We start from the raw sequence: 14,074 nt of genomic DNA, 5'->3' as shown, positions 1-14,074 counted from the left end.
AAGCTCTGGATTGAAGGAATCAGTCCTTTGGAAGAAAATTAGCACTTAAATACAACGCTAAGTTCTTGGCCAAAAGCATCATAAAAAGAGGAAGATACATAATATATTCATAGAAGGAAGCTATCAGCAGATTGTACTCAAAAAGCTATACCCAGCTAAAAATCCAAAGTAATGAAGCTATCAGCAAGTTTTACTTCAAAAGCTATACCCAGCTAAAAATCCTCTAAAATACTGAAAAACTGTGGAAAACTGGTCCTGAAATATGTTTCCCAGATTGCTACCCACCACAACATACAGTGTGGGTCATGTAACGCAGCGGTAAGAAACAAGCGAATCAGTAAATGCACCATTGTGAGTAACTTTCACCACTTGTCCCTTCTCAAGCCCATAGTACTTGGAAATAGCATCATTCTCCAGCATTCGAGGCATCTGCATCACGTAAACTATGAAAATATGCAGCTGCAGGTATTTTCTTTTCAGATATATATGTGAAGAACAAGCCTAATTAATGGCAGAGTTGAATTTGTCACTGGCAATTTATCACTTAGCCATTGTTAAATTCAACTCCGCCAATAAAGAATTTATCAAAAAGGAAACGCAAAAGAAGAATTCAAAAATGACAGAAACAATAAAGAATTTATCACTTAGCAAGTGTGCCAACAGAAGCATGTAATACAGCGAGGAAAACACAACACATTTTCTTGATGTTTGACTTGAGGGTAAGAGATATCTAACAACTTGAAAAGAAAATTGTTTCTAAGTTCCAATATGAAATTTTCAGACAGTTAAACTTAGCTCTAGTTGTCTTCTTTTTGATGACTTAAACATAGGAATCTTGTGCACATAGGAATCTTGTGCATGTACACCAAATGCTTACAAACCAGCCTCATGTTGAACAAACACATGGAGAATGAACTATCCCATTTGAAACAAACTGAGAGTGCACTAGAATAATAATTGTACTGCAAAAAGCATCCTTTTTTGGGGTCTTAACTGGACCTCTTTAACATTTGGACCTCTAATTTGAAGCTATTTCAAGCCCTGAAGCACCAATAATAAGATATTGCCAAATCCACCATAGACGTTTTAGGCTTTAGCAGGCATTTTTGGGGGGTATATTATTGTCTTCAGTGACATTTTGTCTTTGGAGGAAAAATAACCTTGAATCTAATGAAGTTCATAGAGTCCACAATTTTTTCATCTGCCACTGAAGTTGAGTAAAGGATGAGTAACTATTCTCACCTGCTTATCTTCTACATTGTACTTCTTTAGCAGCTTTTGCTTCTCCCCAACAGTCAGTATCTCATACTTTGGCATTAGAACATGCTTTGTGATATTAGCCAACAAGTCAGTAATCTGCAGGGAAAGAAACAGATGATAACAGGATGTTGGAAAGATGAAATGTTATATTCAAGGTTCAATGGGAGTGAAAATAAATATTGTTTCATTTTCAATATCATGAACAAGGAAAATTTCTGAGATGGCTACACTTTGACTTCTTAGAGACAATAGCAACACAATACAATACGCTAGTTAATTGATCCACACTATGCAAAAATCAGGATACAAAAACAGAACCTCTTGGGTAAGTATTAAAGAAAGATTCAAAGACTCGTCATTCAACTTAATTCGAAAAGTGGTTCATGCAAATACAATGCTACTCCTAAATCAGCAGCCTCCTACAGATATAGCACCAATTAGATGCGGCTTGATACACAATTAAGAGGAAGTAAAAGAATAAAAGTTATAAGCATCAGTGGCCAAAAACACGGGGGAATTGGCACATGCAAATGGTAGTGAGAACTATCCTTATGTAAAATAAATTTCCAAGGCATACTTGTTGTTGAAACAGATTTCCATTACCTACACCGGGTCAATGATAACTGATTATTTCAAAGGACTACCTTATCTGTGTTTGTTTGTGTGCGTATGTTTATCAGTTTGTATGTGCGAAATATGTGGTACTCATGGCAGCTCCCCTGACTGAACATTTGAAATGAAAAACAAAGAAAGAAAACTTATTTTTGAAGTGTTTCTCCTATACATTTCTTTGTTGCAGAAGCCACCATTGCATCTAACCAAAAATTTCCTACCTACAACAATCATGAGTGTTCGTTTCATCATTTTGGTCCAATGGATTCAAGTCAATAGGTAGCCTAGCTGGCTTTGGATATTCCTAATACCACCTGAAAGATTTGTAAGAACAAACATCAATTGAACATGGTAGTCTTTAGGCGACTTACGTGAAATGTCTCCACTTTAACAGAATATTCGTCCGCTAGCTTCCGAGCATGGTAGTTCATTTTGCTTTGCAAGATTAACATCACCCGGTGTAAGCTTTCTTTGTTGGCGATCTGATTTAACATGCCAGCCATGTTTTGCTTTCTAATTTCATCAGTTCCACAAAAGATAACGAGAATCTACAAATCAAACAAATAAAACTATGTCAAGTTAGTACAAAAAATTCTAACAGGAAGAATTCCAGAAAAAGCAGCCATAAAAAATATCTTCTGCAAGAGAAATACAAGTGATAGCATACCATTAGAGTCTCAGACAGAGGTTAAGACACAAAGCCAACCTTCAATTAGAAGGTGTTGGATACATTTTGTATTACTTCATCTACAAGCACGCTTGATGAACTGGGAATCAGGAATCAATAAGAGCACTAATTTTCTTTTGGAGGTGTTTACTCAATTCCTTGCCACTGTGCCACACAATACAAACTACGACGGTTTGCGCTTTTCGTTTTTCTAACACCATATGTTAGCTTTTGAATGAGGTGCAAATCAAATTACATCACAGAAACAGAACATGCCCTGCCTATACCAAGCCACTAATATTGTCCCAGTTCGAGGATTATTGAAGAACAATAAACCAGCAGAACCTGTTAGTACTTAGTAGGCTCATTGATTTAACAACATAGCAAATGTCAGCTTTGATACAGAGTATATGAACAAAGGGAATTGGAATGAAATTTAAATTTCAAAATCTCTTAAGTATCATAATAACATATAAACCAAGCTAATATGAACCCTTACTTATTGGTGTAAGAGAATCTGAGCTCAAGCCTTCACGCCCCTATCTCACTCTTTAGCTGCTTAATACAATTAAGGAAGGAATGGGGAGCAGAAAAAAAAAATACAGAAGAAACCCATCAACTAAAAGCTAATAGTTGAACTCTGCTATTCGATCTCGAATAGCACGTAACAAACAAGATTTTCAATCCCGGAATTGGAGAACATTAACGGTATCAGTGATATGGCTAAACACAGTGGCTGATACATAGGAAAATAACGGTATCTGATGTCCAGAATTCCTTTGTGCACGTACAGCAAGGAATCCTTTTAGCACTACAAGCTATTACACCCCGCCATTCCTGACCTAAGGAGGGAATGGAGAAAGAAGTACTAAACAGAAATTAGAATAGTCCTCTGTCTCCTCACAGGGGGAAAAAAGAAAAAATAAAAAACAACTTCTCGTACGCCTGTGTTTGGAGTTGTGTTAAAGGTTTGTTCCTAGCATTTCCTGCACATAATTTCTCAAAACCAACCAGACCATTAACTTGATTGCATGACTAAGGCTGCAGACGAACCGACCAGCTCGTGGCTCGACTCGTTAAGCTCGGCTCATCAACTTGTTTAGTATCGAGCCGAGCTCGAGTTTTAGACTCGATTAGTGAACGACCCGAGCTCAACACTCAAAAGCTCGATTCGGCTCGTAAAAGCTCAACTCGTTTGTACAGGCTTGGCTCGTTAAGTAAATTAACCTGACTCAGCTCGTTAAGGGCTCGTATCGTTTACGAACGAGCAAAACTCAACCTCGAGTTTTTGGCTCATTTAGTAAACGAGCCGAGCTCAAAGACTATTAATCTCGGATCGGCTCATTATCAGTAAATTAAAAGTCCATGGAACAACGTCAACCAAAACATAAGACACACACCCACACACAAAGCTCCATAGATCTACATAGGAATTTTAAAGACAACCGTTTATCCAAATAGAAGCCAAAAAACACATTAGGAATTATTTCCGACTGCTACTTATATACATATACTATACCTTTTTGGAAGGGTTTGAGCGGAGGGAGGCGCAGATACGGAGGCGGTCGAGGTCAGGCTTGTGACCGTAAGCCGATAGGAAATCAGAGAGAGAGAGTGTGAGTTCTAGGTCAGAGACGGTGTATCCTCTGTCCTTCAACATTTCCAGCACCGTTCGACGGGCCAAGTAGTTCCTCTGGCCCTCCATGCTTCCCTCAACCACCATCGAAGTAATGCAGGGCGGCTTTGAACCACCACCGCCGCCATCGCCGCCGCTACCAAAAGCACCGCCTCCCTCCATTCTCTACTCTCTCTCTCTCCTCACTTTGCACTTTGCAGAGGGTTTTTTTGTGTGAGATGAGAAGATTTTTCTGTCTTGGGTTGCAAATGTAGGAAAACTGAAGAGTCGTGGGAGGTGAACACAGGCGCGAGGATTTGCCAAATCTAGCATGTACTCGCTCGGGTACGAGGAGCCGGGGTACTCGCTCGGTAGGCGTGACAGCTGTCCACTACGGCCTTGGATTCTCTAAAACGACAAAAAAGAAAAAAAAATTCATTGAAAATTAAGTTTTGTAAGAAAATTGATTTTCAGATTTTTTAATTAAAAAATAAATTTTACACTTCCATTTTATCCATTTTATCTCCCTTCTTTTCCTTTTTTTTTTTTTGTCTTTATCCACATAAAATTTCTAAATTATTCTTTCTTCTGCACTCACTTTTTTTTACACGTGAGGGGCAATTTTCTAATTTCACATCAATAAAGACAAAAAGTAGGTGCAAAAAAATAAATGAGGAGTGTGAAAATTATTTTCCTTCAATTAACTTTATTTGATTTTGTTTATGTGAGTTTATAAGAGTATTTTAATTAGTTACATTTGTAAACAAAATTAATACTCCCTCCGTCCCAAATTAATAGTTCTTTTTGGGAGTTAATGCCGCTTAATTTTTAATTGATTATTTCTTGTAATTTATAATATTTTATGTAATTTTAAAGATATTATTTTATAGAACTAATCGAGATTTATAAAACAAGATTCATATTTGATGTAAAATTCATACCAATGTAAAGATATAGTAACTAGTTTTTTATCCGGTTAAAATAGAATGAGTGACTATTAGGGTAGGTTTGGATTAATAAGTCAGGTGACTTTTTTTTTTTTGTCTTTATTCAAATTTTTTTTTGCATTTGTTTGTTTTGCATTAAACGTTTGTGACTTATTGATTCGTCTCGTCTTTTTGAAAAAATTATGAGTTTCGATCAGAATTTTTTACTTTTCAGATTCCTCTCGTTGAGACGAATCAATAAGTTACCAAAGTTTGATGCAAAACTAAAAAATATGATTTTTTTTGAATAAATACAAAAAAATAAGTTATTGTTCTGCTTTTAACCCAAATGAATAAGGGAGACATTGTTTTCACCATATATTTCCGCCTGTCGATATCGATAAAAGGTGACAACTATGAGAATGCTTTCTATTTTATTATTTTTATTATTATTTATTTGTATTAATAATAATAATATAACTAGTATTAGTATTTCTATTAGTTTTTTTTGGTGGTGGAAAAGAAGAATGAAGAGTATTGAAGAAGATATAAAGTTATTTCCTCACATTTTGTTTTCCTATAAATAGTCTCTTTGGGCTTTATTATAAGGAAAATTCTAAAATGTGAGTGTGTGAATGTGTATTAAAGAGTATAAAAAGTACACAGAAATACATGTTTTTCTCATCTTCTAGTGTGTTTATCGTCAGCCCAGTAGGCTAACAATAGCAAAACCGTTATTGTAAACTCACTCCAACAAATCAAAGAATTTATCTTTCTTTGTCTTAAATTTTTTTGCCTTATTAACCCAACTTTTGGGTTATAATTAGGATCGTTGAAGATTGATGGAAGAATCTCTTTCATTCATCTTCAATTTATGAATTAGAATCTCTCTCACTCTTGTGTCGATTTCGTTCTCGAAGATCAGTATGCCTTGCATCACTGATTTTCTTTTATGTGTCGAATGTGAAATGGTAGTCGAGTCAAATCTGATTTCGTACCAGTATATTTGGTTGCTTGTGGTATTTTTTGTTGCTGAAAATAAAGGGATTTAGTTTTTAATGTTCCAGACGAGACCTTAGATTTTTTTTTTGGGTCGTTTTTTCGTTCTCGTCGTATTTCTGTCATATGAGACAAATCTGATGTTGTTAGCTCGCTAAACCTAGTCATGGTTAAAACCACCGCAGGTATGGGTGGAACGGCAAGAACCCGGAGAAACCTTCAATGGTTGGTCATTGAAGGTACGCCTTGTCCAATTTGCTTGGACGTGTTTGAGTACGGCGACGAAATCGGTTGCATCTTTCCCTGCATTCACCATTATCACAAAAGTTGTATTGATAAACACATGCGAAAATGCAAGATCTGTCCTCTATGTTCTGGGAATATCAGTCATGTTATCAAGGTGAGAATTCCTGACGAGCTGTGAAGATTTTCCCATCCACCTCCTCTTCCCGTGGAACCGAGGCCTCATCCTCCTCCCCCTCGAAGGCCCCCTTTTCCTCCCCCTCTTCCAAACTGCTCAGCATGCCGTGAGAGTTCATCGACCCTCTTGGGAAACACAGATATCAGTTTGTCACCCGTTGTGGTAATTACTGTAATTATTTTAGAATCATCTCGAACTCAAGTCCTACTAGTTCGTGAGTTGGATTCGGATTGTTATCGGATCGGATATATCCTAACGGATTATTGGATTGGAGTTATTAGATTCTGATTTTGTCGAATCAGATTCGGATTGGGTTGAATCTAGTCCATTGAATGGCTTATCGCACATATCAAAAGATGGATTGGGTAGGTTTGCTCTGGTTGGGGTATAGCAGGCCCTATGACCCACATATGGGCCTTTTTTTGATCGGCCACATATGGGCCTTAAACAACAGATTCTTCTCTGTTGGTTTTCGTATACTCAAAATATCCTTCCAAAACTACATTTTCCATTGTCTTGAGCAAGAGATCGAGGTTCAACTGTGTTTCTTACACTAATCTTCCACCATGTAGAGAACGTTGATTCAAAAGCTCTTCTAGGTTGTTTTATTCTGGGAACGGCGTGCCTGCCTATTGCTTGCACAAAGAAGACAGAGCCGCAAAACGTCTTTAACGAGAACAGTTTAGTTCACAACCTATTCCAATCAGATTTGATATACTCTGTACGTTTATTAAAAGAGCTTAGGGTAATCTGTTCCCTTATGTCAACCAAACGACATCAATCGAAGCGAAAAAGAGCTTCGGTACACGCGAAGTATACACAGCCCAATCAATGAAGTAATTTACGAAACCTTTATCATCTACTGGTGCCCTCAATTCATTTCAAGTTCACAGTATAGGAGCACTCATGGAGCTTAACTACAAAAGCTTCTGTATTTCTTGATTCTGTGGCATGTAAGTAAGTTAACTTTCCTAGAATCCCATTGCTGCTTGTGTGGATATCAAAACATTACATACATGATATGATACAATGGCAAAACTAACTTATTTTGGATGCTAAGTGAGAATATTCGCAACCATCATATATCGGAATCTGCAAATCATGAGGCAACGCATTATTGGAATTATGGGTCTCAAAGAGGCTTCTAGTTGTTTGCTGTTGCTGGTCGAACATCATCTTCAGTTGCCTCCCTTGTTCTTCAATTCTCAGCTGCAAATTTCGCTGGATCTACTCCAAAAACAGAAAGGAAAGAAAATAAAATTTCAAGAAACTATAAGTTTTTTACTTATAAAGAAACAGATGATTAGTCTTTGATGTTGAACAAGTAGCAGTACAACTTTTGGAGCAATTGCATTGGCAGAAGTCAAAGAGGATATCGACAAAAAAGTGGCAGTGTGATTTCTCCTGGTGAAAGGATAGGGCCACACATAACCACAAGGAATTGGTCGAGTGAGTGCATGACAACAAGCAAAAGGGTTTAATCCCCAAGAACGCAGGTTCGACTTTCACCACCTGTGAAAAACCATTGCCCACTAGAGATTGGTCTGGTTGTCAACTTTAAGATCAAGGATTGGTGGAGGTGAGTATAAGCTGGCCTAGACATCCCGTTGTTAACAAAAAAAAGAAAAAGACAGCCACTCATAGAATGTGATGACGCACATTAGATTTTCATTGATTTTCTTCATCTATAGGCCATCAAACTTAGAGTTTTCTAGAATCCGGTCATTTTCACACGTTTGAAATAATTTCAGGTATCAATACTGAATCTTTCTGTTAAAAAAAATTGAATGCTATACCATTTTCATTAATTCGAGTTTCTTTCGCGCACTAGAAAGACAACTAATTCCAATGTAATACTCTGCTGGCTAAATCTTGAGATTGTCTTATGCTATTTACAACCAAGTTTAATGAGGTATATATCTTGGTGGAGACTCAGAAACCCAAACCTCTAACTGCTCGTGAAGTCGCCTCTGGACGTCCAGTTGCAGGTGTAGTGCTTCCTTGATTTGCATACCACTGCAAATTTAGACAAACAAACAATCGCCGTCAGGAAGTTACAAGAACAAGCGCGATACGAAACAACATACCATACAAAACTATGTGCGCGCAAGTGATTCTTTGACAATTTACCTGGCATCATTGGTAGGAGGACTCTTCTTCTCAAATTTTCCTGCAGCAGATGAAGAAAGAATGCACTTACGGCCCAGTTTGTTTGGCGGGACTACTAGTGAATAGATATTTAAATAATTAATCCGGTCAAACTAATAGGGATGAGATTAATAAAACTACACGCCTATGGTATTGTATATCGCATGTTTTGTGCGATTATATATCCGATGCATGTTTAATCTTGGACCGTAAGAATTTAAACTGAACTCCAGATGTGTAGGCCCATTAATTGGATATATAGTCCAATCCGTTTCTCATATCCAGTTGAACAAATGAGCTTTTGTTAGATCAGATTTTCAAGCAATTTGGCCGAAGGGAACAAAAGAATCTTATGGATCGATCTTTCAGGGATAAGCCAAACAACCTGTCCTCGTCCTGATCTCATTGGTTTAGTATTATTAAGAAAAAAGAGAAGCTGCTGTTAGAAGGCGTAAATAGCATGGATCTCAGGCGTAAAAGGAATAAGGGCATAACAAAGTGGGACGGAGGGAGTGTTTGGTTATTTGATTCATTGCAATATGTGGTGGAAGCAAGTGTATTGATTTTGTTCCATCTTAATTCTAAGTTATAGTTTCATTTTCGCCTTCATCGGGTTGAAAGTTGATAGCTAACGAAAATATACATGTGCCCGTGTTTTCACATTGGAGTTAGTTTTCTATAGTAATTACACAAGGGTGTAGGGCCCATCCATACTTAACAAAAAATAAAAGTTGTTGCAATGGATGATTACTTTGATACGTATGGGTTTATTTACTCATAACAATTGTACATTAATGTCTATGACTTTTCAGAAAATGTGGGTTTATTTACTCCTAAGAACTGTACATTTATGTTTGTGATTTTTCAGGAAAAAAAAGCGAAGAATACCAAAATTTTCCAGATTCTGTGATAATTTGAAGATATAGACATAGGGAAGTATTCTGTGACACAAAAAAAGACAATCCATCTTAGACCATTGGAGGCAACAGCTGAGATTAGAAGTTTATGAAGAATTACTCCTGATCGCGAAGAATTACGCTTGGCCGCGAAGAATTACTTCTGGCGCGAAGAATTACTCTTGGCCGCATAAAATTACTCTTGCTGCACCAAATTACTCTTGGCCGCGAAGAATTGCGAGACCATAAGTCATTCTTTGCAGCCAAGAGCAATTATTAGCGGCCATGTGTAATTCGTTGCAGCCAAGAGTAATTCATTGCGGTCAGGAGTAATTTTTCGTGGCTGAGAGTAATTCTTAGTAATTCTTTGCGGCCAATAGTAATTCTTCAAAGCGAAGAGTAATTATTTGCGGCCATAACGCAATGTTCTTACACATTTGACTGATAAAGCCGTTGATTTGAGCGTATAACTTAAGCATGGGCATTCCTATTACGTTCCAACGTACCTTTAGGCACTGGCATCCGCTAGTATACATACTAGGCTGTAGCTAATATAAAACCAGTTAGCATGCCAATGGTTCATGAAGATCAAAGAACTTTTGAAGTGTTTAATCGGTTACCAACATTAGAAGAGACTTTGCTCTTCATTTGCTTAATTAGTTATATACAAATTGCATATATCATATGTACACACACACATAATACACACACACAAAATACAAAAGTATATTCCTCTCATAAGACAAGCTTCAGAGGGTATGGAGGATTCTCCAAATGGCTAGTACTTTCTAAGGAAAAGACCTGATGAGAAACCTCTCCCTCAGGTTGTATATGGATACGTGGGAGGTTTATGAAGAGAAGGGAAATACACTGATAAGGAAACTATGTAGCACGGATACGGCAAGAACACGGGGGATACGGTCATAGATAGGGACACAATGATTCTCAAACAATAGGGATACAAACACGGTGGGAGACACGACAATTTTTTTTAGATAATTGTTTTAGTTATGCAAACCTAAATCATAACCACTAAAAATTTAGGCTAGGACTCTGATTGAATGCATCATACACATACACATATTCCTTATTTGTATAGTACAATATTGATGCAATACTTTTGAAGTTTCAAATATCTTATCCTTAAAAGACTGGGTATCCCTTTTACTTAACTTCAACCTTTAGTGTAGTTTATGATCTTCTGGAATTGAATTGTTGTAACTGGATGGTTCTACCCCCCATCTAGGGGTCTAAAATTTGTAAAAGACACCATCTTGTGTCCCCCTATGTATCCCCGGCATGTGCCCCAGTGTCTCGTGTGTGCCCAACGTGTGGTGTGTTCTTAGCATGTTCGATATGGATGCAACAATCTCTGCTGTGTCGGTGTTTCATAGTAAGGAAACTGGAGTATGAATTCAGTCTTTCACCTAGATGTTTCCCTTCAACCTTTTCCTTCCACCCCATAAATCCCTCAACAAATCCTTATCCTAACACAACCTGTCAGCCTTAGTGGTTCTTATTTGGACAAAAACAAGATCACCTCTAACTTTAAATTTAGCTGCAGTTAGCCTTTGAATTTAGTCCCCAATTTGTGGAACATCACCAATTATATGATCCTATCCAAGTTGAGCACCCCAAAAACTCCCTTCTTGGAGTTGAATTTAAGCTGCTTTGGTTGAACATCTGAATCAATGGCTAACTTTATCACAGAAGAGAAATTTAGGCAAGGGTTTTTTACCTTCTGCAAATTCTGGCATGTACTTTGCAGTTCGATATTTCTACAAAACAAATGGAAAAGAAAGCAAAGAAACCAAGTCAGATTTCCAAAAAAGTCAAGATACCATAAACTGCTGGAACGACAAATTAATTTCACACTCGCTTGTTTCAGACGTTTCTCAAATCGATTTGATGATGTTTGGTATGGCAGACAATAATATAGAAAAAAATTCCATCGTTACCATAAAATAAGTTGATTTGGGTTGTTACTAGTACCCACCTGTAGATGACTCTTTATGTGCAAGATGGTCAACCCCTCCGAGGCCATTAGCTTCAGTATTGCCTTCGGTGTTGCCTCTACCAAATATTGATTGAAAAAGGGATAAAATAATTAAGTAAAAAGGCTCTTTATAAATCTCCATCAGAGGCTAAGGTGTAATTGCTTACTTTCTGCTCCACCAAGATGATTCACACATTTGACAAACCGGTCGTGAAGATCTTGAGTCCACCGGATTCTAGTTTTACCCGAGAAGGTAGATGCTCCAGAGGAAACAGAATTCCCAGCGTTAACTGAAACACGTCCAGAAATTCCAGCAGAATTCCTCACGTGTTCAAGTTGAGAAATATACAAGTTGTGGTCATGCACCTGAATATATGATACCAACCATGGTGAGAAGAATCCTCTTTTTCTTCCTTAACTTGAAAAAAGAAAAAAGAAAAAAGAAAAAAAAACAAAACAAAGAAGAGAGGACTTAATGGATTGAGGCTCGAGTTATTAAAAAGACTTGCCCTAGGATCTTGATTTGCCTCAAAAGGAAATGAAGCCTGGCAAGGATTTGAAGTATCAATATCATCCAGCAACTCCCTTTTCAGCCGCGAAATCAGTTCTCCCTCCCGAAAGTCGTTTCTTGGAATTTCACGGAACCTTTCATTGGAATCATGTTTGTGATTGCTACGAAACTGGGACTTCAGAACTGATTCCTGAGGACTTTTCGTTTGAAATTCCAGTGTTTCAGAACCAAAGCTACCCTCCGAAGATCGAGAAGATGTGTTTTGCAAGTCACAAATTCTTGGCATTAGGGAGGAAAAATTGGGATTTCCAGATTGATATGAATACTGTGGAAATTCCATATACCTTTCGGTTGCATAGAAGGCCGGAACTGGTGATCCGATACAACTCACATTTGTACCGGATGAACTACCTTGCCATAGGCTATGTTCTTGTGATTGTCCCTCCACTTCCGGTGGCTGAATCCAAATACCCATGTGAAATGGCTGCTGATGATTACTAAAGAACTGGGAATTTCCTTTTGTATTCCCTCCATTCCTAGTGCATTCTTTAGCACAATCGCAGGCCAACTCATTTGTTTTCTGATATTTTTCTTGGCAGTTAAGCTGGTAGTAGCTCATTTTACAGAGTGAAAACAGGAAGTAGAAATTAAGGTGATCAGTTCTGCCTTTATTCACCCAGCCAAAACAGCAACTATTGGAAGTACCATCCGCGCAGAATACACGTGGAATCAAGGGAAAAGGAAAAGAAGGATGACGCAGATTATGTTGATAAGAAAAACAGCTTTGGAATTCAAAAGTCCGTTAGAGAACATTCCTCTCTTATATGCTACAAGGCTTCATATTTAAGATACATAGTTTTTTGTTTTTTTTTTCTTGTTAAGCATAATTAAGATACATAGTTAGTAACAGAAACCCAAGGGGTTGGCTTAGTCAAGGCTTGAGACACAGTACTTACGATGCCAGAGTTGCAATCTCGAATCTTTGGTACAATATGTGGTCCCACATGTTTCCTAGAATCAGCTCGTTCACATTTATAGCATGGGCTCGTTCCTCTCTTATATGCTATACATAGTATTTTTCTTGATAAGCATATTTAAGATACATAGTTAGTAATAGAAAACCAAAGGGGTTGGCCTAGTCAAGGCTTGAGACTCACCACTTACGTTGCCGGAGTTGCAATCTCGAATCGTTTGGTACAAGAAAATATGTAGGTTCACATGTTTTCTGGAATCTGCTAGTTCACATTTATCGCATGGGGCTAAAGAAAGGACCGGGCGAGAAGGTTTGACTATTTGCCTATTAAATAAATCATTTGAGTATTCTAATCGAGTATGCTTAAAAGAGAAATTGACTCCTATATCATTACCACAAAACATGTTTCCCTTCATTTTTGTAGAATAAAAAAAAGGAAAAAAAAAATCCGTACGTGAAACACATGATTCCACATGAGTTGAATAAAAAAGGATGTAAGACAATTCATTAACAAAGGGATATGAGTCATTGAACTATGATTCCTAAAGCTCTCAATTATTCAGAGAGTAAAGAATATGGTTTTGGCATCTTGAGCTTAATGATACACATGTGGAGATACTGGCATTTATTCACAACCCCAGCAAATCTATCTTCTATTATTCCTATCTTCTAATCCATTGAAAATCACTTAGCCACTGAAATCAATTAAGAATTCTAATACTAAATGATAAAAAGTGATGAGAAATTGGCCAAACCACAACATACACTTTTTTTGGTACACAAACTAGAAGCGCAAGTATGATACCCCCGTCACTTCCGTCAGGGAGTATTGTCTCATCAGACCAATCCACTATCTGTAGGGAACCTCACGGCACCTATATCGGGGCCGAAGCTACGGTTCCACTACGCATGAGTGGTGTTAAAGGTATATTTAGCTCCAATAAGAGACTATGGAGACTTGAATCACACAAGTTTCCACGGCGGGATTTGGAGGCACTGCCATTAAACCTCCGCCGTGGGAGCTGCCCCTGTAGTCAGGGAAGCGAAATC

The 14,074-nt window shown here is 37.6% G+C and overlaps 2 protein-coding genes across 2 annotated transcripts; both read right to left on the bottom strand.

Moving 5' to 3' along the window:
- Window positions 1–83: 83 nt before the first annotated feature.
- Window positions 84–4,412, bottom strand: LOC131320774 (DNA-directed RNA polymerases IV and V subunit 5B-like). Its single transcript, XM_058351617.1, has 4 exons — window positions 4,059–4,412; window positions 2,244–2,420; window positions 1,243–1,356; window positions 84–429 (listed from the first exon to the last, which is right to left on the bottom strand). The coding sequence occupies exons 1-4, from the start codon at window positions 4,335–4,337 to the stop codon at window positions 304–306; spliced, it is 696 nt and encodes a 231-aa protein (XP_058207600.1). The 5' UTR covers window positions 4,338–4,412; the 3' UTR covers window positions 84–303.
- Window positions 4,413–7,332: 2,920 nt separating this feature from the next.
- LOC131319356 (myb family transcription factor PHL5) lies at window positions 7,333–12,857 on the bottom strand. Its single transcript, XM_058349571.1, has 7 exons — window positions 12,050–12,857; window positions 11,708–11,906; window positions 11,541–11,617; window positions 11,283–11,322; window positions 8,631–8,670; window positions 8,447–8,516; window positions 7,333–7,727 (listed from the first exon to the last, which is right to left on the bottom strand). Exons 1-7 carry the CDS (start codon window positions 12,668–12,670, stop codon window positions 7,539–7,541), a joined length of 1,236 nt encoding a protein of 411 aa, XP_058205554.1. The 5' UTR covers window positions 12,671–12,857; the 3' UTR covers window positions 7,333–7,538.
- Window positions 12,858–14,074: the final 1,217 nt, after the last annotated feature.

Source organism: Rhododendron vialii, chromosome 3a (assembly GCF_030253575.1).
Source record: "Rhododendron vialii isolate Sample 1 chromosome 3a, ASM3025357v1".
Taxonomy (NCBI): domain Eukaryota; kingdom Viridiplantae; phylum Streptophyta; class Magnoliopsida; order Ericales; family Ericaceae; genus Rhododendron; species Rhododendron vialii.
This window is presented reverse-complemented; position numbering and strand designations above follow the sequence as displayed.